Source organism: Osmerus mordax, chromosome 3 (genome assembly GCF_038355195.1).
Source record: "Osmerus mordax isolate fOsmMor3 chromosome 3, fOsmMor3.pri, whole genome shotgun sequence".
NCBI classification, from domain to species: Eukaryota; Metazoa; Chordata; class Actinopteri; order Osmeriformes; family Osmeridae; genus Osmerus; species Osmerus mordax.
The window spans coordinates 11,808,668-11,836,507 of NC_090052.1; the positions used below are offsets into that span (position 1 = coordinate 11,808,668).

At 41.2% G+C, this 27,840-nt stretch overlaps 1 protein-coding gene across 3 annotated transcripts in view; it reads right to left on the reverse strand.

The window, feature by feature from the left end:
- Nucleotides 1-1,182: 1,182 nt before the first annotated feature.
- abcc1 (ATP binding cassette subfamily C member 1 (ABCC1 blood group)) overlaps nt 1,183-27,840 on the reverse strand; it is a 105,048-nt gene continuing 78,390 nt past the window's right edge. For all 3 annotated transcript variants that reach the window (XM_067233037.1, XM_067233036.1, XM_067233035.1), the window contains 4 exons: nt 27,606-27,764; nt 25,968-26,134; nt 25,678-25,872; nt 1,183-3,103 (listed from right to left, as the gene is read on the reverse strand). In XM_067233037.1, coding sequence (XP_067089138.1) covers nt 2,995-3,103; nt 25,678-25,872; nt 25,968-26,134; nt 27,606-27,764 — 630 coding nt within the window. In that variant the 3' untranslated portion in view covers nt 1,183-2,994. The remainder of the gene's footprint in view (nt 3,104-25,677; nt 25,873-25,967; nt 26,135-27,605; nt 27,765-27,840) is intronic.

Here is a 27,840-nt window from a genome sequence, read left to right on the forward strand (position 1 = left end):
TGTGCTTATTTATCACTGTGCAACCTTTTGGAGTCTACTTTGTGTGAGATTCACAGGAAGGTGAAGGAGGCTATTCCTATGACTGGACCACTGCATGATTTGATACCAGGATGACTGGATCGTGGTGAAGGACCTGAAACGCCTGGTAAGACCCAAGGTGGACGGGGCCATACCAGATTCTCCTGACGATTAATCCGGCGGTTAAGATCGGAGGGAAGAGCAACGTGGATACACGCTAACCATTGTAAGCGTGCACCTTGTCTGGAGATGGAAACAGAGGATACGCGTTCTGCGTAGTACCAAGGAATTTTCCGAGCTGTACGCAAAGTGCAGTGTCGTTGAAAGTTGCCCTGAGCAATTTGATCGTCGTTTGCAATTGGTTCGACTCGACTACACTGACTGAAAGAAGTTTGCCTACAGCCAATTGAAGATGGTCACTACGGATGCACAACCATGGCATCCATTCCGGCAACCTGGACTTTGTGGTATACAGGGTACAATGGGTTTTGTCTTGAGACTAGCATTTCTTATGTTAATGTTTGAATTTTATTTTTCAATTTCAATTGTATTGTTATTGTGATCTGAGGGAGCAGTTTAAGATAGATGAACTGATCAAGCTGCTCTGACCCTTCCTGTTGCATGGGTGGTGTTAATTAAATACTTGTTTGAAGATGTCCACACAAAGGACAGTTGACCATTTGACTGGTGAACTCCTGTGGCTTTAGTATCTACTGGTTTGGGGAGAGAACTGTGGGACACTTGGTATGGAGTCAAACTGTCACTGAGCAGTGCTGACCAATCACAGAGTTTGCTACATTGATGGATTGACCATCAGAAGAACCATTTGATCTAAAGTTTATATAAGGCAGGGTTTTAGGGTTGTTCTTCATCACTCTTGCGAACGATCTGTGGATAGCACCCCCTCCGTTATGACTGATCACAAAGTACTTTGTTAATTCTTAATTTGTACAAGCTAAATACATTTATTGAAACCGCCATCTCTTGACTATTCAAATCTACACAGTGCCACTAGAGTTTTTCCACAACAGGGCAGGACTACCATGGACAATGTCGAGGAAATGAATATTAAGACTAGTTCAACTACATTCTCTAGGTCTCTAGGAAACACACACATTACATAGAGAGAGAGATCTAGAAAGATAAGAGCATTTATAAAACAGGTCAACAAAAATCCTTTATTTTCCTTGCAACACGTTTAGATTTGTTAAGAAAAATCACACTTAAAAACTAGTGCATGTACACAAATATCAAATATTAATTATATCCATATACTTACAAATTATATAAATATGTAACAACACAGGTATTTTCTAGATTTTTCCCCCCCAAACGGTTTGCCATTCTATGTTCTGGGATACACAGACAAAAAGTTGTTCTTTCGAATAAAACTCCAAAAAGAAAAAAAACTAGAGTAAAGAACAGTTTTCTTCCACATCTGTTGATATCCAATGGCAGCAATTTTGTCGCTTTGTGTCACCAAACATCGTCATCGGTAGCCAAGACGGAAGAAAGTGTGTAGAGCTCTGTGACTTTGGAATTGACCACTGAACAAAAACGTGTCTGCCTAGACACTGGAGCATAGCGGAGGAGACAAGGGGATATTGTGTGTTTGTGTGTGTTTCATAGTAAACAGTGTATAAATGTAAACATGCATGCTCTAATCCAGAATAAGACACACCCTTAATATTCCTGGATTTTCTACCCTGACACACCTTTAAATAATTAAAGCTCAAATATTGTGTTTCTATCTATGACTAACGTGATTTAGTTTGCACAGCATACGCAGCAACAATATAAAGCCCTATAGCTCCAGTGGTCAAACACAACCTACTAAAGTAAATGTGTGTCAATTTGAACAGCACATTAGGACTACAAAACCAGCCCTGAAGAACGGACTGTTGGATGGATCAACCAATTATCTTGATACCAGAATTTACATGACTATAATTCACCTGGACTAACAGGCAAGAGGATCGCTTGACCTAATCAATGGCTATGAGAAATCCATGAAATAAAGTGCTGAAAGAGAAACAAAAGTGTAAAATAGACAGCCGATAGTCTTTGTAGACCACACATTTTTAGAACCCTGCAAAAGGATGGTTAACTTTCTTTCTTCCTCAATCACTAGTTCGTCTACAATAGAATATGGTTTTCAGCCAATCCTATACGGCTTGCTTACTTCAGACAAGGAGAGAAGAAAGTGAAGGACACATTTAGGGGGTACAGTTGGAACAGGCTAAAGGAGGCTCCTCCAACAATCTAAGAGCACCTGAGAAGAAGTAGTACTCTAAAAGAAATACACTTTAGCTCAGTCCAAAAGTGCCACCTGCTGTAGCCCCTATCCCTGTACAGGTCTTCTTAATAGGTTTTACTGTTAAGGGTTGAATATGATTATTCACTGTAAACGGTATAGCTTGTCTGTCGGTTGGGGGGGGGGGGGGAGAAGAAGATTGTAGTAGCACTAAGTCATGTCTAAGGAAGGTAGTGTCTATTTCAAGTCCCCTGAGATTGAGGTCAATAGTCACCACTGTGGGTTGTGACCTCTCTCTGCTATAGAGAAGGTGGCAGGTGTGACACAAAATAAAGTAAAGAATTTAAATTAAATATCCAACTCTACTAAAGAGATGATTGGACAGATATCACCCTCATTTATTGTAAGGAACAACATTGCACACTGTCAAATAAATAAAAAATTCTCCTTTGTCCCAAAGTCCGTTTCACAGGACAAATAAAAAATGTCAACTCTACAATGGCAATCAAGATGGGGCATTTATCTCAAAAGTCTCCCATAAAAGGAGCAGGATGTAAAAAAACAGGGAAAAAAAACATCACACTAAAGCAGCATTTGGGGTGAAACCTTTCAAGAATCTTTAGGGAATAAAGAAGCGTGGTTATGAGACAAAATTCCCAGTTACACAGAACATACACACACTTGGGTGAGGGAGCAATGCAATAAGTTCTTCGGGGGAACAGTCAAACCAGTCCAGAGTCTTTGGCCATCCTGTAGAAGATCCCTCTCTTTGAGATGAGGGTGGAGGGAGAGTCAAACTCGGCCATCTTCCCCTTATCTAAGACCAGGACCCTGAGGATCAGAATGCATCAATAAGATGTGTGGGTGTGTGTGAGGATTAAGCGTCACATTTTCAGTTTGTGTGGTCCTAGCAACATTTTACATTAAGGTTACATTAACTACCGAACAGTACCTAAAACATTATAGTTACATAAGAATTGGTATTTAATGCAATGGTATTAAGTGTTAGCGATACAGATTATTACAAAAGTATTTGGGCATGGGGAGGAGGGTAAGGGGATGTTGTAAAGGGGCAGTTGAAGGTTGTGTTACAATAACAAAATGAATGGTAACATCCACTTACCCCTGGACGTCCTAACCTCCCCCCTACAACATGTTACTTGATTTACAACTTGTACCACTTTACTGTACTTTTGGTGACTAACAGTTTTTATTATTAAGGTTCCTCCGGTAGGAAGAAACCTATTGGTTTTGTTAGTATTCTTATTAGGGTTCCTTCGGTAGGGGGGAACCTATTGTTTTTGTTAGTATTATTATTTTTATTCTTCTCCATAAAATGTCTCAATAGCTCAAAAAGTCCTTGACCCAAATTTGGCCCAATGATACAACAGGTCACTCACTACTCCCAGACCGCTTATGACCCATGTATGCCCATAGGTGGTGCTATAAGCCAAACCGAAAGTCTACGTGATTTCCCCAGCGCCCAATTACTCCAAAATGCCTGAAAATTGGTATACATGCCTTATTTCTCATGGGGAACAAAAATGCCTTAAAGGTGACATGACATGCTGTTTTTGGATGCTTTTATATAGGCCTTAGTGGTCCCCTAATACTGTATCAGAAGTCTCCCGAAATTCAGCCTTCGTGCAGAATTACAGCCACAACTAGCAGTCCCACAAGGAGCTTTCCTCAGATCGCGCTGTTTTGGTGTCTGTAGCTTTAAATGCTAATGAGGAGCGGAGGGGCGGCACCGTGCGCTAATGTTTACAATGGATGTATGGCAATGGCTGTATCCCCGTTGCTGTAAGATGCCTCGAATTTTCCCATTCTCATCTGATAACCCTGGTTTGCAGAGGTACACACTCAGTCATTTCAATGAGGGGAAAGGCGGATATCGCGCGCGCCATAACACCAACAGCAGAACGGTTATCCAAAGAAGTGTACAACACTCACGTTACAGCATGTGTATTCACACACATACTTGATGCTATCTACCTTTCCATTAGCGACAGTAACTCAGCTGTTAGCTGCAAAGCTAATGCTACAGCCACATTCTAAGGGTAGCAAGCTAGGTAACCATATACAGTAAAGCTACAAAATGATATAGCGTTAGTTGACTTACTTGTCCGAGGTTAGTAGCTGGACGAAGGAGAGTTAGTACTGATCCAGAATTTAATTTCAGCAAGGCCAGTTTTGTATTAGCTCAAATTGAAGAAACAGTCGTGGCTGAAGTGTATGGCGCAGACATACAAAACAAATGCGCCTACAACAGAAGTTGTGTAGGCGCATTTCCAGAGAAAATAAAATTAAGACACTGGGTCTTCAGAGGCTCGGATGAAGGAACTGTAAAAAGATTTTTGTTTTCCTTTGTACATCCAAACTGAGCAAATGTAATGCTTCGTTCGTTTGCAAGCCATGATGTCTCTCGAGGATAAAAACACTTGCACGGTCGTAGCTCAGTTTCTTATGGGCGGGCCAGATTCTCTGGGCGGGCAAAGCAGAGAGAGGGGAGGTAACCTTCCTCCTTGTGACGTCACAAACTCCTATCGAAAATTCTAGCCACTGGGGGACCAAAGGCAGGCTAGGGGAATTCATATTAATGTTAAATAATCTCCTAAAGTGAAATTTTCATGTCATGTCACTTTTAAGGACCCATAAGGTCCGCCATGATGGATTTTGCTGTACTGTCCAAATTTGGTACAACCTTCAAAACCATTCTCCTCATGAACCATAGATCCAATCGACTTGAACTTTCTTACAGATGTGTAGAATACATGGGTTTATGTAGAATGAAATGGAATAAGAAAATGCAATACAAAATGGCTGAAAAGGTATTTATATAAATGTCCACATTGCCTCAATATTTTTGTGTCAATAAATAAAATATTCTTTTGACTGATGGTTTGTCAAACCTAATAGGGTTCAAGATGACATCCCTATGATTGAATTTGAACTGTTTAAACTTTGGCCGAGTCTAACAACGCTTACCACAGGAGAAACAGCTTACTTTTTTATACAGTAACTAACCACAATAATCTCCAACAGTGAGAATAACTCAATGGGCTGAGACAGTGTACTGTAAAGTGCAAGGTCATAGGTTCAAATCCAATCATAGTCTTTGACCCTGTCATAATTTGATCATCTGTTTAGTTAAACAGGATGACATCATTCTGAAGTACCATACGCAATTTCACCTTGATATGTCAAAATATGATTGAACTAGAGAGGGTACAATTTCTGGGGAAATTGTAGGGTGTGCTTGTTTGCATCGGTTGCAGATGGGTCCGTTTATTAACTCTTATTTTTAAAACTGATATTTCTGTATATTTTATATAAAAATGCCTGCTTATTATTTATGAAGATTGCATAGATTTAAAAGCATAGCCTACATTTGTTGCTGCTCATGTACAATTCAAAATACAAAAAGTGAAGTGTAGCATGTCCCTGTACTTACTGTAAGTCGCTCTGGATGCGGGCGTCTGCTAAATGGGGAATGGGGGATAAATAGGGAGTCAGGTGGCTGAGCGGTTAGAGAATCGGGCTAGTAATCTCAAGGTGGCCAGTTTGATTCCTGGCCGTGTCAATTGACGTTGTGTCCTTGGGCAAGGCACTTCACCCTACTTGCCTCGGGGAGAATGTCCCTGTACTTACTGTAAATCGCTCTGGATAAGAGCGTCTGCTAAATGACTACGGGTGCTTTCACACCTGAAATGTTTGGTCCGTTTCAATCGGACCATGGTCCGTTTTCTCTGAAAGTCCGGTTCGTTTGGAGAGGTGAGAACACGCATTCGAACTCTGGTGCGGACCAAACAACCGAACCATGGTCCCCCCAAAAAGACGGGACTCGGTCCGGTTCCAAATGAACCATGGTTCGGTTCGCTTTAGGTGTGAACGTAATCGGACTTAATATTGACCTATTCCAGGAAGCAAACCTAAATGTAGTGCATTGTGGGTTGAAAACAGAAGTTGACACATGGTGGATACAGCCGCGCCGCTTATCAACAAAATGAGTCGAGGGCAAACGTGGGGAACTGACGAGGTTAAGGCTCTTCTGCAAATATGGGCAGACGAGGAAATAGCAAGGATGCTGGTGGAGACGCACAAAAATACTGAAGTATTCAAACTGTTCAGTGAAAAAATGAAAGAAAAGGGCATTGAGCGCACAGGCGAGCAATGCCGATTGAAAGTAAAAAAAACTTAGGCAGCAATATATTAAAGTGCGTGATGTTCTCAGGAAAAGTAGTAGCTCGGGGGAAGAAAAAAACAAATTCCCATGGTTTGATGACATGGATAAAATCCTGGGTACAAGGCCAACCAGCAACCCTAAAAACGTGGTTGAGTCCTACATTCACGAGAGGCCTTCTACATCTACATCTCCTACGTCTCCGAGTCCTTCACCAACGGAAGAGGATAATGGCTCCGCTGATACCGAGTCAGGTGAGAGAGATTGTCTTTTTTTGGTCCTTTTTGTGAAGGGTATACCAGTCCCAAAGGGGGAAGTAATTCAATGTATAAATAAATAAATTAGTCAAGTGCTTAAACCGCTATTGAAATGGATTTGAAACATTTGTCTATGGACACATGTCCAGTGTTAAAATGACCAGTGCTTGGGTATTAGAGGGCAAGTGAGGGGAGTACATGTCTATTTAGGCTGTAGATGGTATGGGTAGACAATAATTGGCTACTGTATGCTATGTACTATGCATTAAATTAGTTGATTACTTTAGTACATGTTAAGTATTAATTGGTTGGAGACATCTTGACATGTTAATTTCGACAAGAGCTCAATGAGACATTTTCCCTTCATTAACAGGGGCTACTGCAAGCGGGGCTGCATCCTGTGACACAGATTTCAGCAGGTCTGCTGAGGTTGAGCAGAGCACAAGGAGTGGAATTAACAATACAAAGATGGTTATTCCTGGTGCTCAATCCCGAAAAAGAAAGGCAAAGTCAGATCGGGGTAATAGTGGGCTACAAGAACATCTCTCTCAACTACAGAGGCAGCAGGAAGAGATGAATAAGGCCGATCAAATTCGTCAACAGCAGGAGAGGGCTGACTTGGAAAATCTCATGAAAATGCAGCAGGAAGCTGAAGACCGTCGGTTCAAGGCAATGCAAGAACAGCAGCAAGCCACCACTCAAATGTTTTTACAACTAATGGGGACTTTTATGAATGCTTCGTTTCCTGCACAACCACTGCGCCCACCAGTCCCCCACTGGATTCCTACAGCTCCAATGATGCCCCCCAGTAGCTGGCCCATGACCCAGCCACCCAACACACCACCATCTATGACCCACCCACACATCCCACCAGCACGATTTACACAGCCACACATCCCACCAGCACCCTTTACACACCCAGACATTCCACCAGCACCCTTTACACAGCCACATATACCACCATCAATGACCAAGCAACATACAGGTCATCCCATGTTCTTTGAGGGCGAAGCTGGAAGTCCAGGTTCTTCATCTGGCTCACTCAGCAACAGTGTGTCCAGCGTCTCTTCAGTTGACCATGATGTAAATGAGGGCCTACATTTTCATGTCTTGTAGGCTGGATGCACACTAACATGTAGGATATATTACATGTGTATGTTCTGTAACATGTGTTCCTATAACTACATGCTACAATGTTCCTATTATGTGAACTTGTTACAAGAAACCAGACTTCATATTTTATTTATATTTTTCCCTAGCTGACACTTGTCATTCAGATGTAAAGCTGTTTTTATGAGTTCAAAGTTTAAAGTTGTTTCAAGTGTTTCCTAAAAGTTGACAGAGTCTGTACATTTCTGTTTTGCACTTTATTTTACAATTGTAAAATGCGAGGTTGTTGATGTCTTGCATTGTCCATAATGTGCAAAAATTTTTTATAGCAACCTTATTATTAAGAAATATTTTTTGTAATTCTACAGTCTTTTATAACTTTGTAAAAATAAACATTCTTCAAGTAATTGTTCTCCCTTTGCCTGATCTTATGAATAACAAACTCACGCCGGAACTTCACCAGATCATAAATTGAATAAAGATAAATTGAATTGTTCAAACAAAACAACATTGAAATGTGTTTTTAGTAACTGATTTCAATTAGGTAATTACGTGAAAATGTAATTCCCAAAATTCCAGCAGCATATAACTATTTAGTATTCTTCTTTAACAGTCAACCTAAACAAATTACCTACAACGGAAGCTTAACACAATATATTACCATCGAAAAAGTTTGATGTACTCATTCTAATGTACTATGCCTAACAGGTCAATTACGTCTGCTAACATTGCAGTGCTCCCACATTTATGATACTGTATTGATGTCAGCAATTTGTGCAGTTCCCAGGGTGATACTGTTTCTCATACACACACAGATGCATTCACTTACATGCATGCACATACATAAACACACACGCATACAAGACTGCTGTCTGTGTGGAAATGGCAGTGGTGATTGCTGCATAAATGAACGTGGCACTGAAAATCTACAACCTTCCAAAATATGCATACAATGCATTCCTAGTGTGCCGACTCTGGTTTGCCTGATTTTGATTCTGTAGCTCAGCGTCTTCATCTCCATCATCTGCAACATCTCCAGGTTCTTCATCTCCCTCAAGTTCTACATTGAATTGTTCGCTGTGGATTTCACAAAAATTGTGTGGAACACAACATGCCGAGATAATGTAGGGGACCAGGGAAATGTGTGCGTCACATCTTTTAAGAAGACATCTCCATCTGCCTTTTAAGCGCCCAAAGGCCCTCTCCACCGTCATTCTTGCTTGACTGAGCCGAAAGTTGAAGTTTGTCTGCTCAGGTGTTATGCCTCTGCCCTCTGGAAATGGCTTCATAAGCAGTAGTGGGTAAGCAGCATCACCAAGAATGACCAGAGGCACATCCACTTCTTCAAAAATCTCAGTCCATCCCGGTAACAATGTGCCATTTTGTCCTTGTTGATACAGAGAGGAGTTGGCCAAAACTCGGGCATCATGGACTTTGCCTGGCCAGCCCACATTGATGTCCCAAAATGTCATCTTGTGGTCCACTACACCTTGCAGGATAACTGAATAGAAACCTTTCCGGTTATAGTAGTCAGCGGGGTCATCAGCTGGAGCCAGGGTGCCAATGTGTGTCCCATCTATTGCCCCGGCCACCTGCGGGAACCCCCATCTATCGCGGTAGCCCTGCACTATCATCCTCAACTCAGCAGCAGATGGTGTCTTGATGTATTGTGGTTTCATTACATTATTTATGGCTGTCACAACTTCTTGTGTAATCATGCAGGCAGTGGATAGGCCGACACCAAACAAGTGAGAGAGGGATCTGAATTCCAAGTTAGTTGCCAACCTCCAGAGACATATAGCTACTCTTAGCTCCACAGGGACAGGGTGTCTGTATCGGGTGTTCTGGTGTGTTAGGCTGGGCTGCAGGATGTGACACAGGTGCAAGAAGGTGCCTCTTTTCATTCGGAAATTGACTAACCAATCTCTGTCAGTCCAGGTGTCGCTAATGTGTTGCCACCAACTACAGGGACGGGGATAGATCCACATGCTTCTGTAGAGACACATCATTTTCATATAATATTTGATTAATTAATTGCTTAATGGTAGAAATCTGTAAATAACTGGCTAGTAGGGAAGGGTATCATTAGGAGTTTATCGATACTACGACTCTTATTGGAGAGTATCTGTTCATTGCTAAACAGTTGTTTTAAAATATATATTATTTTTAAATTATGAATTAGTTACTCATCCTGTAGCTTACTCCTGCTGCTGATGTGCCGCTAGTAGAGAAAGGGGACGGAGGGTGTGTGTAGGCCTATGTAAACATGTGTGTTTGTGTATTGAGGAGCTCTGCCCCAAACAGAACGTCAATAATATCACACTACTGTAATATCCATCCCTACTGGCTAATTTACTTTTTTTGCATTTTAATACATGTAACGTTGAATAAAAAATACCTCACTTGTCTTCTGTGTAATAAGTACACCGAGAATGTTTCGTAGGCATCCATAAGGGCCCGCCTTCTCCTTCGGTACTCTCTTGGACTTCTCCGAATTTTGTGAAGGTATTCCACATATCGTCTCGAGATGCGCTCGTGTTCATACTCGTACGTTCTTATTCGGTTGCAACACCATATCAAAACTAGAGAGGATACAATTTCTGGGGAAATTGTAGGGTGTGCTTGCTTGCGTCGGTTGCACAGGGGTCTGTATATTTTATATAAAAATGCATCGGGCCTACTTATTATTTATAAAGATTACATAGATTTAAAAGCATCTTTTTTTTGCTGCTCATTTACAACTCAAAATACGAGTGAAGTGTAGAATGAAATATGATGTCTTCTCATTTCCCCTGCAAGAGGCAGCTGACAGGCTGAATCAAAACGAATACATTTGGCAGACCGGTGTACAAATGGACCTAATCTCTATGACTTAAACGTCCTTTTAAGTTGTCCCTTCTCGTGATATTTTCAGGCATTTAGCCTACTCATATTGCATTCATTCAATAATAAAGAACCCCCTTTGAAGATTATTCTACGACTTTACCGACAGAAGATAGAATCGCGATTCAAACAGTACCATCTGCTAACTGAAAATATGCCCCCAAAAACGTAAATAAGCTTGACATTTATTTAGTGGAAAATAGCTCATTCATAAAAAGCTCACTGGTAGCGATCATTGTCAGTAACAACTCAAAATGCGATATAGCCCTGTGTGGAGAAGCTGCCCCGGTAAATTCTACTACTACAGTACAGTACTAGACTACTGCTGTGTTCGTCTTGATAGCGATTGCGTTGGTTGAATTCGATTAAACGTTCCGTTGTACGGTTTAGGCTGAAATTAATTATTTTCATGAACAGATTGACAACGTTTAGGCTGTGGCAATGAAGTTCAGGTTAGTAGTTAGATAGACTTTTGATTTAAGTAAGGGGAGTGCTGAACATTTTCTGTCGCCGTTTGACTTCCTAAACAGCTGTGTACTGTAGCTAGATGTTTTTGTAGTGTGTCTCTCGCCGAAGGCTTGAGCACACCCAATAATTGACGATAGTATCAGAGCCGTAATACGGTGCTGATGCTCCATTGTCCGTGACAATATGATTAGGAAGTGAATTTCCCTCTGAAATGAGCTTTCCAATAGATCAACAACCTGTACGACCTTGTGTCATCGTTTTTTTACTAACGTTGGTACGCTTAAAAAAGGACCGTGTGAACACTAACCGGACTCAATGAAAAATGCAACATAGTAGCAACTCATCCACTGATTCGGACCAAGCAAACGGACTAATAGGTGTGAAAGCGCCCTAAATGTAAATGTAAATGACTAAATGTAGAATGAACCTAACCTATATGACTTAAACGTCACCTTAAGTTTTTCCCTTCTACAGTAGTGATATTTTCAAGCATTTAGCCCACTCATATTGCATTCATTCATTAAGAACCACATTTGAAACAAGCTGAAACCCCTTGAAACAAGCTATACTAAGTAACAACGTTGTCACCGGCAGTATTATTAGCTAGATGGAATCGCGATTGAAACAGTACCATCTGCTAACTGAAAATATGCCCCCAAAAAATGTAAATAAGCTTGACATTTATTTAGGGGGAAATGGCTAATTCAAAATAAGTTTGCTGGAAGCGATCATTGTCAGTAACAATGCCAAATACGACCATTTGATATTAGACTAGAACCCTGCACGGTGGAGAAGCTGACATCGGTAAATTGTGTTACGAGCAAGCTAGCCTAGCTGCTGTTGCTAGCCAAACCAAAGAGTAGAGCCCGACTGATATATCGGCGGCCCGATATTATCGGCCAATATTGGGCATTTTCCAAACTATCGGTATCGGCATTTATAATGGCCGATAAATGTTTTTTTCAAAGGACTTTAAGTTTCATATCTTAAGTTTGTATTTTTATACATTTTATTTATCAGAAACTGCATTAAAATATTATTTTAGTGAGGAAATAATAACAGGAGTCAGATGGCTGAGCGGTTAGGGAATACCTGGGTGGGACAATTGAGAGGTTACAATTTCTGGGGAAATTGTAGTGTGTGCTTGCTTGCGTCGGTTGCACAGGGGTCCGTTTTTGAATTACATTTTTACAACTGATATTTCTGTATATTTTAAGCATTTTTTTTTTGCTGCTCATTTACAACTGAAAATACGAGTGAAGTGTAGAATGAAATAGACGTCTTCTCATTTCCCCTGCAAGAGGCAGCCTCATCGTTGAATCAAAACGAATAAATTTGGCAGACCGGTGTAAAAATTGACCTAATCTCTATGACTTACACATCCTTTTAAGTTTTCCCTTCTCGTGATATTTTCAGGCATTTAGCCTACTCATTGCATTCATTCATTAATAAAGAACCCCCTTTGAAGATTATTCTACTACGTTACCGGCAGTAGCCTACTGTAGAAGATGGAATCGCGATTCAAACAGTACCATCTGCTAACTGAAAATATGCCCCCCAAAACGTAAATAAGCTTGACATTTATTTAGTGGAAAATCGCTCATTCATAAAAAGCTCACTGGTAGCGATCATTGTCAGTAACAACGCAAAATGTGATATAGCCCTGTGTGGAGAAGCTGCCCTGGTAAATTGTATTACTACGGTACAGTACTAGACTACTGCTGTGTTCGTCTTGGTAGCGATTGCGTTGGTTGAATTGGATTTAACGTTCCGTTGTACGGTTTAGGCTGAAATTAATTATTTTCATGAACAGATTGACAAAGTTTAGGCTGTGGCAATGAAGTTCAGGTTAGTAGTTAGATAGACTTTTTATTTAAGTAAGGGGAGTGCCGAACATGTTCTGTCGCCGTTTGACTTCCTAAAGCTGTGTAGATGTTTTTGTAGTGTCTTGCGTAGGCTACAGCGTTGCAGTGAGGTACACCGGTTTGAAACCACAGGTAATGATAATTTCAACCACAAATCGTTTACTTGTGATATAATGTCATAATAAATCCTACAACGAAATTTGTTTTGTGAGGAATGTTTATTTTAACGATTGAAAACAGATGCATCATAGACCGCTGTAGTATGTGTTGCCCAGGCAACAGAGGCTAATGTCATGATGCTAATACTTCAGTGAAATAGTAGACTACTGTTTCCGAAAGTAGATGTAGTTCCTTAATAATATCAGCTTATATTGTACATTACACATCACAATTGTGTGTCATATCACAAAGTAAAATGAGTAAATAGTCACCCTGGCCTCTTTGCTTGTGGCGTTTCTGCAGCTGCCTTGCAGTAAAGCAGTTAGCTTAGCTATCTCCCAGAAGTTAACGAGCTGCTAAACTAATTTTCTGCTAGAGGTAGTCACGCGAGTTTTCGTGACGTTAGTGACGTAAGTAGCGTCATTGACTGTGGCTAGCAAGTAAGCCACCGTTAGCTTCACTTTCGCACCAAAACGTAATTTCGACTTAAACCATGCAACGTAACGGAAATCCCAATAGAAGCAACTAGACGAAACTTTTGACACCTAGGTTGTCTATGTAGGCCAAATATTGACTGAGTTTTAGGGGGGCAAAAAGAATAATAATAATAATAATATATATGTGAGAGAACAAAGGTTGTGCCCTTGCCGAAGGCAAAGCACACCCAATGATAAACTAGAAAATGCATTTACTGCTGAAAATGCGTTGGAATGCTGAAATCTGAAATTATTTTTTTTAAATGGCTGAAAATACAGAAATGAGAAAATACCCGCAAGCTGAAAGCTGAAATTAATTAAAAAAATGTGAGTCACACAAAAGAGGCAGTGTGGTAGCTGAATTGCATCATCTAACAAAGCTAAGTGCTTAAATACAATGCGGGAGAATAAGTTTGAACGTTGTGAAGCAATCGAAGAAATTGTTGAATTTCAAGAGGCAGTGTGGAAGCTGAACTGCATCATCTAACAAAGCTAAGAGCTTAAAAAGCCTACAATGCGGGAGAAGCTGAAAGCTGAACTGTTAAACAGAAGAATAAGAATTAGGCTAGCTAGTCGTAAGAAGAATATTATAGTTTTAACAGCTGAAATTATAGTTGGGGTAGTAATATCAGTAGCAGATGTAGCCTATCATTGAGTGCGTTTACTCGGCTTTCTTAGTAGGATTTAATGTGTTGATGGAATGAAACATACAGCAGTAGGGCCGATACAGGAAGACACAGCGACACTTTGTTGCAGAAGGATGATGGTGCAAGTTTTGTCCGTGGAGCATACAACGATTAATAAAAAGAATCATGTAGACGTGTTTGAGTAATCGCATAACTAATTACACATGTAAACGGAGTAATCGTATTATTGGCATAAACAGACAATTGCTATCTCATGGTCAAGTGAACGCACTCAGTGGCGTAGTAGAACAAAACAGTCCATTAGCATAGTAGTTAGTAAACGAGATATTAGCAGCATCTGCAGAATTAGTAGTTGTAGTAGTGGCATAAGATATAGCAGTATCAGTAGTGGTAGTAGTTGTGTTGTGGTGCTCTTAGTCTTTTAATGAGACGAGTTGAATGAATAGCTTGTCTTGTGTCTCCACTAATCAGCTAATACCAATCACCTGTGTTAGAGACTGAGTGGCGCGTGTTTGTGTGGTTGCCACGGTGATGGTGCAGCTATGGCTGCTAACGCGCTGAGGGCAGACTATAACAGAAATGTAGCTAGAATCCACACCTCAAACAAGTTAACCTAGATGCAAAACTATACATCCAATCCAAAAAATAAGGATATTTTCTGAGACCCAAGACTGCCAAAACCAGAGATCTCCTTTATATGTCTGTGCGGTCAGAAATACGACTCTACCGGCAGTTTCTAAATCTTGTTCTTTTTGCTTTCTCTGACGAATTTGTCACCAGATTTGCATTGGACTCTATGGGGCGAGAGTTGGACTTTGTCTCGCTTTCGTGGGGCCCTAACAAATGTGTACGTCTGTTGGATTCCACAGACAACTGTCTACGACCAGCACAAAATTAGCCATCTATTGATCCAAAAACCAAACATGTAGAGTGAAAATTGTGGCAATGCTGACAAACTATAAATATTTTTTCAACAACATCCGAAGCTCCCCTCCACTCTAAGCGTTTCAGTCTGCACTCTAGGCTTTCACGTACACACCCATGTAAATCTCAGAAACGGTTTGAAAAAGTCATGAAACAATCAGTGATATTGAAAAAAGTTGAATAGAAATCAAAAAGCTGATTTAAAAAAAAATAGTTTAGGGTTTTGTCAACATTTTAAAGTTTAATTGGTGGCTGTAGCTGAAGGATTGAGGAAGAAGAAGGATTTGAAATTAGAATTGATTCGAAATTTGATTAGAAATTTAAGAGGATTGAGAGGATTTGAAAGAAAACTCTATTGGAAAACAATGATAAAATATTATGAATATTGATTTATATTAATTCAAGCATAAGAGGTACAAAGCTGAAAAGTCATAGCAGAAATGGCCTGAAACTGCTGAATTTTTTGATAGCTGAACGGTTTCAATAGCTAAAGATTTGAAGGCGCTGAAAGGTGTCACGGAAGAAATAGAATAAGAATATGAAGAAGTTGAATAAAGATTCAAAGAACAATACTTGGAAAGCTGAAGCAGCATTCCAACAATAATAATATATATGTGAGAGAACAAGGGTTGTGCCCTTGCCAAAGGCAAAGCACACCCAACTAGAGAAGATACCATTTCTGGGGAAATTGTAGGGTGTGCTTGCTTGCGTCGGTTGCAGATGGGTCCATTTAATAAACAAGCTGAACCCCCTTTGAAACAAGCTATTCTAACCACGTTGTCACTGCCAGTATTTTTCAGATGGAATCGCGATTCAAACATTACTAATACCATCTTCTGACTGAAAATATGCCCCCAAACACGTAAATAAGCTTGATATTTATCTAGGGGGAATGGCTAATTCAAAAAAAGTTTGCTGGAAGCGATCATTGTCAGTAACAAAGCCAAAAGCGACTTTTTGGTCTCAGTCTAGAGCCCTGCCTGGAGAAGCTGAATTGTGCTACGAGCAAGCTACTGTAGCCTAGCTGCAGTTGCTAGCCAAACTACACTGAGGGGATTGTTTGAATGCGACGGAAATTAAAAAACTTTCTTTTGACAAAGTTTAGGCTGTGGCATTGAAGACAGCGACGCACCACACAAGCTTGAGTTTAAATACATTCTTTAATGTGACATTACTTACTGTACATGCAAGTCTTGAATTGCTTAAATGTATAATGCTGCTAGTACACCACGGCACGATACGATACTTGTTGTGCAACAGTCTCTATGCACATCGTATCTAATGCGTCGTTGCTAACGTGTGCCGACGTTGTGACGTAGGCTAGCACTGAGTACCCTTCGTTGACATAAGGCACTTTTTTGCCACAAAAACATAATTTAAACTTAAACCATGCAACGGAACGTAAATAAAAATACAAGCAACTCAATCGCTACCAAGACGAAACCTTTGACACCTACGTTGTCTATGTAGTCCAAATATTGAGGCTTAGGGGTGGGAAAAGAAAGAATAATAAGAATATATATGTGAGAGAACAAAGTTTGTGCCCTTGCCGAAGGCAAAGCACACCCAATTACAGCTGTACAACTTGGGCCAAATCTGACAACCGCTTGCCACAGGACAAAACTGCTTATATTTTTACCCAGTAACTGAACTCTGTGATTTCCAGCACTGAGAATAGCTCACCAGGATAAATTGGTGTCCTGGCAATGTCAGAGGTTCGAATTCAGCCAAGCGTAAAACGTATTCACCAAATTTGGCACAGATTATTTTCAGACCACAATCACCTTGACATGTCAAAATAGAACTGAATTTTAACTGAATGAATAAAACGTTTTTGGTGAATATCAAATATTCACCAATACGAGCTTGTCATGTCTCTGATTCTGTTTAGCGAGACTGTAAGCCACTGCAAAGGAAGCCAGGTACACCACAGTCGCTAGCTACCTGTAGTCAAGCTGTATATAGTCAATGCAATCCTCACACAAACTATCAAAATGATTTTTGATTTTCGAAACTGTTTGTCCGGTACAGCCAATCGAAATCGGCAGCAGAGCCGCCAAACAGAAAGTTGCGTCGTATCTCAGCAAATCTTTGATGGATTCACGCCAAACTTGCTGCGTGTACTCGGAACCCTCTTCTGAGGATGTCGAAAGTTTCTTCTGGGTCATCTGACCTGCTTGGCCACCCCATTGCTGCTTGCAGCTATATTTGCATTTCCGATTTTGTATGCAATGGTAAAAAGTTCTCCAAATCCTGAAACATTGATAGTATAGGCCATGAGTAACTACCACACCACAAATGGCCCACCCGAGGCCTGTTCCATAAAGGCCGCTCCAAAAAGTTGGACTTAAAGTCCCAAACCTGACTTGAATTAGTTGAATTAGTCAAGCGGGGCTATAGAGGTTCCATAAAGGCAAATTTCAGCTCACGCACTCCTACTAATTCAAGTCAGATGTAAGTAGTCAAGCTAATTGCGCGTGCACCCTATTCTTAAACAGCCCGAGAGGTAAAACATGGATCATACAATCCACCACGGCTAAAGCCATGCACACAGCCACGTGACTTCTTCCAGAAAGAACGTTCCCTTAAGGCCATGTACTATGACAGCTCTTAACCACCGCTTCATCAAAATAAAATGACACGCCATGATTGACGTGAACTATAGCTACGTAGGTCGAGGTCCTTTTTCAGACCTTTACTTCGTTGATTAAAAAACAGACACCCTCTAAACACATCTAAATTGACTTTTTTGACATTGTTTAATATAAATAGCCTACTATTAATCAATACATTATCCAGTAGCTTAACTTTTTAACATGGTTTTTGTGTCGGGAAAATGGAGAATAGATGTCCTATGGATTTTAGGTTCGTTTTGCAACAGGCTACTGTTAACAATTATATAGCTATGATAATTATACTAATTTAGATTGAGATATAGGCCTATGCCTGATGCCTAAACATTTGAAATCACAAACTACCATAGCCATACATTTAACGGCTATGGTGTGTATCAAATCATTGTTCATTGTTTAATGCATTAGGCTAAATGTTGTAGGCCAGGGGTTTTCAAAGTGTAAGACAGTGAGCCTCCTTTGAGAGAACATCAAGTCACCGGGGCCTCCCCCATTTTAACGGGGTCATAGAATGATTTTTTGGGGGTATTTCACACTGTTCCTTAAGGTCTCCGAATAGGGTATGTAACATTGGTTGGGCTGAAAATGTCCCGGGTGCTGTTCTATGCGCCCTAATACACCCTGTGAAATAGCCCTGGAATAAAACGAGAGGGTTTCTTCTTTCTATGGTATGCTCATGAATATATAGATGAGCTGCGCGCTGATTGGTTGGTTTACAACGAGTCAAGCTGCGGAGCAAAGCGCAACATGGCCAACATGGCCTACTCACTGAAACATCGAAGGTGGAGACTTGAAATAAAAACGTACAAATAAACCTATTGTGTCTGCACAACACTGTTTTCAACAGATTGACTAGACATCATTTGAAATGATAACGTTAGTTGTTTCCGCTTCTCGAGCAAACGGGATGAACATAGACAGTGCCGCCACTCCCACCACGCGCATTGTGCGTAGGGCACCAAGTGCTGAGGGGGCACCAAAAATAGCCTAATGAAAAATCATCATAGTCATAATATTTATAATGCAGATATTATTTTAGTATAGAAATATTATGCTCTTTTTAGGCATGTATATCGCAAAACAGCCAGAACAAGAGATATATTTAATTGCTCAAGAAAGTAACGATGGTGCCCCCCCCCCCCCCAAAAAAAAAAAACTCAACTTCCGACACGCTCCCCGTGGGTGCTCTTCCAGTGGTCATCAGTGGTCTGTTGGATTGCGCCTGACGAGGTTTGACAGTAGGCAAAAAGTCAACTTTTTTGGGAAATGGCCTCGAAAAAACAGCAGGAGTCAGGAGCAGAGAAAAGAAAAAATAAACTGCGAGATGATGCCCATGCATCACTTTCAGGTAAGTCCATGTTTAATCATTCTTAAATACGGGAAATGTGCTGCTAATGTAATGCTTAGCCTATGCATAGGCTACACTTCGAACTAGCTGACGTTATTGCTAATGTTAGCAAACTCAAATATGTAATAACTTAGGTGCAAGCTAAATTGAGATTTTACTCTTAAACATTATCTATGCATTTTACAAGTAACTGACACCAGCTAGCTGTTACTTTACATTATATTATGCTTTTATATAAGATTTATCAAATAGTTTATAAATAGCCCCTAAGAAATAAAGGTGGAGAGCACCTTGGCTGCATGCTTTCAGTTTTAAATGTTTATATTTTTTTTCGGTATAAGATTCCCTGTTTGTATTTTGTCTCTTTCTATACTGATCCTTTTTATTCGTATTTCTAAATTAATGCAGGGTCAAATCGTGAGATATAGGCTACAAGGAAGAGCACGTGGCCAAGGTAACTATAGTATAGCAACCAAACTATCGTGATTAGATATGGATATTAATTTCATTAATAATAGAAAGAACACTGTTAAAAATAAATAGTTGCAAAGGGTTTGAAAAAGTTTATTTTGAACACAAGTCCTAATACATTTAGCATACATTTAGTCATTTAGCAGACACTACTCTCTTACGCTCAGACTCTCTTTATACGATCTCTCATTTTAATAAAAATCAATAGGCTAATATGATTGATGATTAATTACACGTCAATGCTATTTGTGCATGTTTCTAAACTAACAAAAAGAAAATGTATCTCATATCTATCACTTTACAAAACACAACGGAGAACATGTTAATGTTCTTCTCTACCTCTAGGCTGGCTCTCTCTACCTAGGCTAATGGGAGCAGTGAGTCTGCGTCTTCGCTGCACACAGCCGGTGGATGCGGGGCTGTAGTGACGACAGGAACAAGCGCATGTCGCCCTCGACCTGCAGCCTCGACCGGTACTTGGTTTTGATCAGGGTCAAGGCAGAAAACCTGCACTCACACAAGTAAGTGGACGTGAATGGGATAAGTACTTGCATAGCCCTTATGGAGAGTGACAGGAACTCTGTTTCCACAGACAGCCAAAAGTCTGCAAGCGACACTTCACGGATCTTCTGTTGCAACTCCATGTTAGAGCTCAGGTCAAGTAGGGCTTCCTCCTCTTGGATGCTTAATCCATCACAAAGCTCTGCTGGGAAGATGAATGGATTTCTAACCCATTGATTTGCCTTGGTGTCCTCTCCAAAATAATCCCGAAACTGCTCACGCAACCCCTTCAAATGCACAGTGGCAACCTGCTGCACAGAGGCAACGGCCAGTCCTGCCTTCTCCAAAACGTACTCCAGGGTTGGAAACATTTCCACTGAGCCCCGTTCCACGCGAGCACACCACAGGTCCAACTTTTTCCTGAATGCAGTGACATTTACCAAAAAGACATGACACTCCTTTCCCTGCAGAGAAGTGTTGAGCACATTTATCTTTTCAAAGATATCCGACAAATAGGCCAACCTTGCCACCCAGCTCATGTCCTCCATGTGTTTCACCAACGGAGAGTTGATTTCGGTGAGAAATAGGAAGACTTCGTCACGCAAGTCACACAGGCGGGTGAGGACCTTGCCCCGGGACAACCAGAGCACTTCAGAGTGCAGGAGTAGCTGGCGAAAGTGTGCGCCCATCTCATCGCAGAGCATGGAAAACAGACGCGCATTCAGGGCGTGGGATTTGATCAGGTTGACTATTTTTACTGCCTCACCCAGGACCGCACGCAGCTCCTCGGGCATCTTCTTGGCCGCCAATGCCTGTCGATGAATGATGCAGTGACTCCAAACAGCAGCGGGAGCAACATCTTGCACTCGTTTCACCAGACAACTGTGGCGACCTGTCATTGCCCTTGCCCCGTCGCTGCATATGCCACAGCACCACTTCCAATCAATGCTGTTATTCTCAATGAAATCATTCAAGGCCTTGAATAATTCTTCTGCCGTGGTGTGAGCTGTCAGAGAATGACAAAACAGAAACTCCTCCTGGACATTGAGCTCTCTGATGTAGCGCACGTAAGTCATCAACTGTGCGCAGTTAGCAACATCGGTGGACTCATCAATTTGAATGGAGAAGTAAGGACTCTCACGAATACCATCCAGCACCTGGTCCTTCACATCCAATGCCATGTCAGAGATACGGCGCTGGAAAGTGTTGTCAGACAAGGGGATGACATTCAACTTGGCCGCAGCAGCTTCTCCCATCATCACCATCACATATCCTTTGCAGCAGGTAGGAGTAAGGTTTCGCCGATGCTGTGGGGCTTACCCGCCTTTGCAAAACGTAATGCAACGAGATATGATGCCTCAGTTGCCTTGCTATTGGTAGTGCTGAATGTTTCGACTGTCTTCTTCTGCTTGTTAAGTTCCTTTAACTTAGTAGAAAAAACTCCAGCGGCTTTAACACCAAACGTTTGTGCTTGGTTTCCAGATGCCTGCGGAGTTTGCAGGGTCTCATGCTATCATTAGCCAGACCCTCTTTGCAGACCACACATTGTGGCTTTTGAACATCGGCTGGCCCTATCCGAGAAAATCCCAACTTTAAATATTCCTCATCATATTTTCTGCGCTTTCTGCTGGGTTCAGACATTTTATATCGGCAAAGTTGCTGTCACTGCTAGCTAAAAATGTTTCGTGTCAAGTATACTTCACAAGCTGTCAGGACTGAGAGAGATTAAATGACATTAAAATATGTATATATATTTGTGTATTCTATTCCATACATCTACCAAATGATTATTTTCCACAAAGCATATATTCTTTTATTTTTTTTATAATTAAAAAATATATATTTGCCGCCTCCCCTGAAATGCTTTGGCGCGCCTCCCCTGAAACTCTCTGGCGCCCCCCAGGGGAGGCGCGTCTCACACTTTGAAAACCCCTGTTGTAGGCTATTTATTATTTAAGTTGAATTTCTATAAATGTAGCCTACATATTGAACTGATGAGAATAAGAAAATGAGAATGTCCGTGGTAAATCATCGTTTTCCCGTTGGGTCATTGTTACAGGAACGTCTGGTTAAGCAAGAACACGGTCTAAGCCTGACAATTAGCCTGACCCGGACCAGACTAGTTTCGAAGCATAAGTTACCATAGTAACTGAGTTCGAACTACATTGAGCTAGCTTTATGGAACCGAATGAACTCAAAATGAGTCCGACTAATTGACATAAGTCTGGCTTATGCGGTTAACTCGCTTTATGGAACAGGCCTCAGTACTCATAGGTGTTGCTACAGGCCACTCTCTGACGCACAAAGATACAAGGCTTTTTGGAATGGGTGGGCTGACCAAGCCTCCTCCCTTCACACCTTAGCTTGAAGCAAAGGCCCTTGTGGAACTTGATGGTATTGCATTTCAGATTTGGTATCCCATTGGTAAGTCTGTAGCATGAATTTTTCTATACAGTGACAATTTGTGAAGAATATACATTTTTCAATGGTTCGCAATGTTTTGGAGGAATCCACCATTGCTGCTTGCAGCTATATTTATTATTATTATGTGTAAACTTTCACGCATTGGTGTCTATGGCAGCCCCTAGAACCGTATGGTTGTGACATTTGCCACACTTTGGGATAGTCCCCTCATCATTTTCACCAAGTGTCATGTCTCCCATTGGAGAACTTTACACATGTAACTTTTAAACCGTAAGGCCGATTTTCAAAAATGAGGTATCGTTGTATTCCGTGGATCAAGACGACTTCAACACACTATATGACATCAGAACCAGTTATATAGATTTTCTACCATTTAGAAGTTGAAGGGAAAACGTGTTTTCGTTTCTCCTCCTACAAGTTTATCTTCATCAAAATTGCCAGAGATGATCTCCAGACCAAGTCTCACAAAAGTTATCACATGGTCTTTTGATTTTCGAAACCGTTTGTCCGGTACAGCCAATCAATCAAAGTTGGCGACAAATCCGCCAAAACAGGAAGTGAGGTCATATCTCAGCAAATCTTTGCTGCATTCACACCAAACTTGGTATATGGACTCAGGACCCTGTTCCAAAGACATTAAAAAAGGTTTGTGTCATTTGACCTCTAGGGGGCGCTACAATAAGCAAAGATTTGGCACGGGTCATCTTCAGACCAACTCTCACAAATGTTTTCACACGTTTAGATTTTCGAAACCGTTCGTCCGGTACAGCCAATCAAAATCGGCAGCAGTGTCGCCAAACAGGAAGTTGTTTCGTATCTCAGCAAATCTGTGATGGATTCACACCGAACTTGCTACGTGTACTCGGAACCCTGTTCTGCTTGGCCCCCTCATTGCATTGCGCAACCAAAATTTTAAGAGCCACATGAAGCGTGTTGAATCCACTCTTTCTACTTCTTATAAATGATGTTCAAGTCAAGATTTATTTATTTAATTTATTTATTTAAGAGCTCTAGAAATGATCTCTAAGTCATCTGCTGAGTTCGCTTAATGTCTACACTCAGTCCACATACATTGTTTGCCTTTAGGCCTACATGCATTGTGATTGTATTAATGTTCTGTTGTTGTCATAAGTAGGCTACAGCCTTAGATATTGTAGGTGACTGTTACTGTCAACAAATGAGAGTTGTTCAGTAACCTCTTTTAGTTTTTTGCTTTGGTATCAAAAATGGTACCGAGTACCGTGAAATTTCACTGGTATTGGTACTGACTACTGAAATGTTGGTACCGTGACATCAAGTATTTTTGTTGACATCTCACTTGTGTGATACATTATGTTGCTTGTGCACGAGTTACCTGGAGTAGTCCAGCATGGTGTTACAAAAGTGGTCTGTCATGGTCAATGGTATTTCTGCCAGTTACTAGGAGGTGGGTGCGAGGGTTAGATACTAGATACAGTGTTTCCTCTATGTTGATTTTGCCGTGGAGGCCCGCCATGGGTAAATTTCTGCCGCCACGGTATCAGAAATACGGCTGTACAAAATTTTAGGCCATGTATCAGCAGTGATTGTTAGAGTGCATGTCGAAGAATAGCATGGACACGCGCTTCACACCGCAGTTGAGATTGCGTGTGTGCGTCCTTGAGAACTGTAGCGTCAATCGTATAACTTATGTTGTCAGTTCATTTAAGCCTGTTATTGTATTAGTCTATAGTTCTTACTAATTTAAATTAAGTTAACTGGTGATTTTCGTTGTTTGTATTCTTCCCCTATTAGCTACAGTAAATTGCACGTCTGTTGATTTGATAGCGATTGCTGCCTTTGCTCACGTTTCTATTTTAGGTGCAAAAAGCAGATTTCCCATATCTCTTGAAAGCTTCCCTGCTCGACTTTTTTGTGTGCAGATTTGACTGTAAAACTGTAAAATTATGAACTTTGTGACATGAAGTGAAGACATGGCTGCCGCCTAATACTATGCGGTCTACCGGGCGACATTCTCACTCAAATTTCAAGACATTCGTGCCCCAAATCAAAATTCTGATGTGACAGATTAATGGGGAATCGCTTTCTCTCAAAGGCTGTCCTCCTCTACCTTTTTGGTCTTTTTAAATCAAACTATTTGTATAATCCGTGTAATTCTCGAGCCGTTATAAAGACTATATTTTCCCGGTTTTCGGCCACGATACTGCGCGCGCATCCCTAATGTAGCCTATAGACCAAATAATTGGTCTATAGGCTACTGACCATTTACATTAAGTTGTTACGTTTATTAATTGGCAGCATTTATGCCACTTAGAACATACTTTATGTTCTAAGTGGCATTTAATTAGCCTAACCTTATTGCTTTAGGGGAAATAGGACGAAAATATGTCCAATATTACATTATCAATTAGACTATTACATTAACCTGCTCCGAAATATAGGGTTAGGGTTTAAAGAATATATTGTGCTTAGTAAAGTTATGCATTGTGCTTATTAAAGTTCTGTCTTATGATCCGAGAAGTGTGCTCAGGCTTAAACATGGTGTCTCACACAGGGTGTGGGAAGCAGGCTGTTCTTTGTGTCTCTATCTCTTCATTTTCAGAAACAACCTTGAAACTGGGTGGAGATGGCACCCGAGCAGGTGGGACGCGTAGGCAAGAACAACTCCCTGATGCACAAGAGAACAAGCTCAACCCTTTTTTGATACTTGTGTTTCAATTGCATTGTATATGATATGCTGGGGCAGGGAAAGATAGCCAGTTGGACTTTGTGAACCAGCCCAAACTCTGTTGCGGGTAGGGAAACTTAGACAACCCCAGAGCTCTGTACTTGTTGATTTCCAACTGCTGCATTAAAGCTGATATGATCGGACCTCTGCGACTCCAGACCACTCTTTCTAGAACACAGATTTGTGTCATTGAATACTATCATTACATATTGGAATAGACACAAAGAATTTCAATCCTTCAGGTTCAGACTTTGTTTCGGCGTGGGGGGGACGGACGGGGGGGGACGACGACGACGACACAGACCTGCCCCCACTGCTAAAAAAAATCCTAGAGGAAACACTGAGATACCTGGTGTAGTCCATGATGGTGTTGAGTCTGTGAGCGATGGTCAAGACAGTGCAGTCCTCAAACTGGGTGCGGATGGTGGACTGGATCAAGTTGTCCGTCTCCAAGTCAACAGCAGCTGTGGCCTCGTCCAGAACCAGGATTTTGGTCTTCCTCAGGAGTGCTCGGGCCAGACACACCAGCTGGCGCTGACCCAGACTGAATGCAGGAGGGAGAAAGAGTAAGACTGATAAGCTTGAGGTATGTATAGCTAGGAAGTCTTTTGTGGGTTCTAAGTATGCTTCTCTATGTACCTGAGATTCTCTCCTCCCTCGGAGCACTCGTGGTTAAGCTTGTCTGGCAGGCCTGACACAAAGCTCTTGAGGTGAGACAGCTCCAAGGATTTCCACACCTCCTCATCCGAGTAGCAGTCGAAGGGGTCCAGATTCATCCTCAGAGACCCAGAAAACAGAACTGGGTCCTAAGGGACAGTCAGAAATTCAGAAAAAAAGAGCCAGGTACATATACAATAATGTGTGGTTTATGGATTCTGTGTGTTTGAGTGTGTTTTATCTGTGGAATGGTGGTGATTAAGGGGGAAAGTTATGGGATACATGGGGGAAGAAGTCTGAATGGTGTGTCTGTGTGACCCAACATTTGCATGTACACATTTGTGAACAACGCAATAGCGAGTGAAATTATAGAGGACACGATGGAGGATTCTATAGCGGCTGTTATAGCCACATGTTAACATTGCTCTTGTCCGTACAGTTGTGTTGTGAATTTGTCTCTTCTGTTTCTCCCTCCCACTATTGTTCCCACATTTAGGTGTCCGTCTGTGATCGGATGATCCACTCAATTCCATTTCACTAGCGCAACTGCCCCAGTCAAATCGGCTGGTCATCCGTCATATATAAACCGCTCCAGTTTTCAGTTTGAGAACTGATCAATTCTGTGTTTTCTGTCAGTGTCGACTGAGCCCTTTGTCTAATTTGTCGGCTTTGAGGTAGTTGTGTTTTTGTGTTCTGTGTGAAAGCATCACTCTTTCCACTTTTCTTCTGTTCATACCTATACCCGGTATACCGTATATATACCCAGTATACCGTATATAATACCGAAAATAAGCCGCAATAATAAGCATAACTTATTTATACGAAACGGTATCTAGCTAGCTTTAGTTAGCTTCCGGACTAAGTTAGCTAGCATAATACTCGTAGCAATGCTACTAGCATGCTAGTGTTACTTGTTAGCTTTCTCATTAGTACATTTATATCTATAAGCCACTTCGAAATATAAGCGTCACCACCACAAGAAAAATGTAAAATCGGGGTATAAACCGCAGCTTTATTTCCGAAAAATACGTTAATGTTTTCTGATGTTTTTGGACGTTTGCACGGAAGTAAGCATAGGTAAGCTGCCCATAGGTCATACATGCATCCAATCCCGTAGCAAAACCTGTTATATACTATAGATATGGAACGGGTGCCGCCCAATATGTTTAGTATAGGGATGTTTTTGGTTAGGTACAGCAGCTAGGACACTCATATTACTTACTGTTCTTTGGCACCATTCATTGTTCCCTTGTTCCCATGTGTCATTTATAATCACCCTATTTGTATTTAAAATATTGTCATCACGTATTGTTGTATTTAAAGCAAGTCACTGTACACAGTAAACTTTCGTTAGGCCCATCTCTTGCCCTATTTTTAAGACCACAGAGAGGGGGTTGTAACAAAAGTGCATGGAGAAGAAAGGTACACACCTTCTCCACACACAGATTTGGTTTTACTATCCTAGTGGGCCCAGACCATTCACACTCATTCAAAATTGTGTTCTCTCCGACCACTAACTCCTACCGTAACCTTAATCCTTAATGTAATTCTGACCCTGACCCCAAAACCCCTTGAAAAGAGCATTTGAAGAAATGGAGACTAGTGCGTGAGAGTTCATACCTGTGGTATGATGGTGATCCTGGATCTCAGCTCATGCAGGCCCAGCTGAGCGATGTTGACCCCGTCAATGTAGATCTCTCCCTGGGAGGCTTCGATGATGCGGAAGAGACCCAGGGTCAGAGAGGACTTGCCGGCTCCCGTCCGCCCGACTATGCCAACCTGGGTGGACATCCAGTCACACTTCCATTATGAATGAATGAATGGGGATTAAAACTCCCCGTCTGATCCGAAGAAA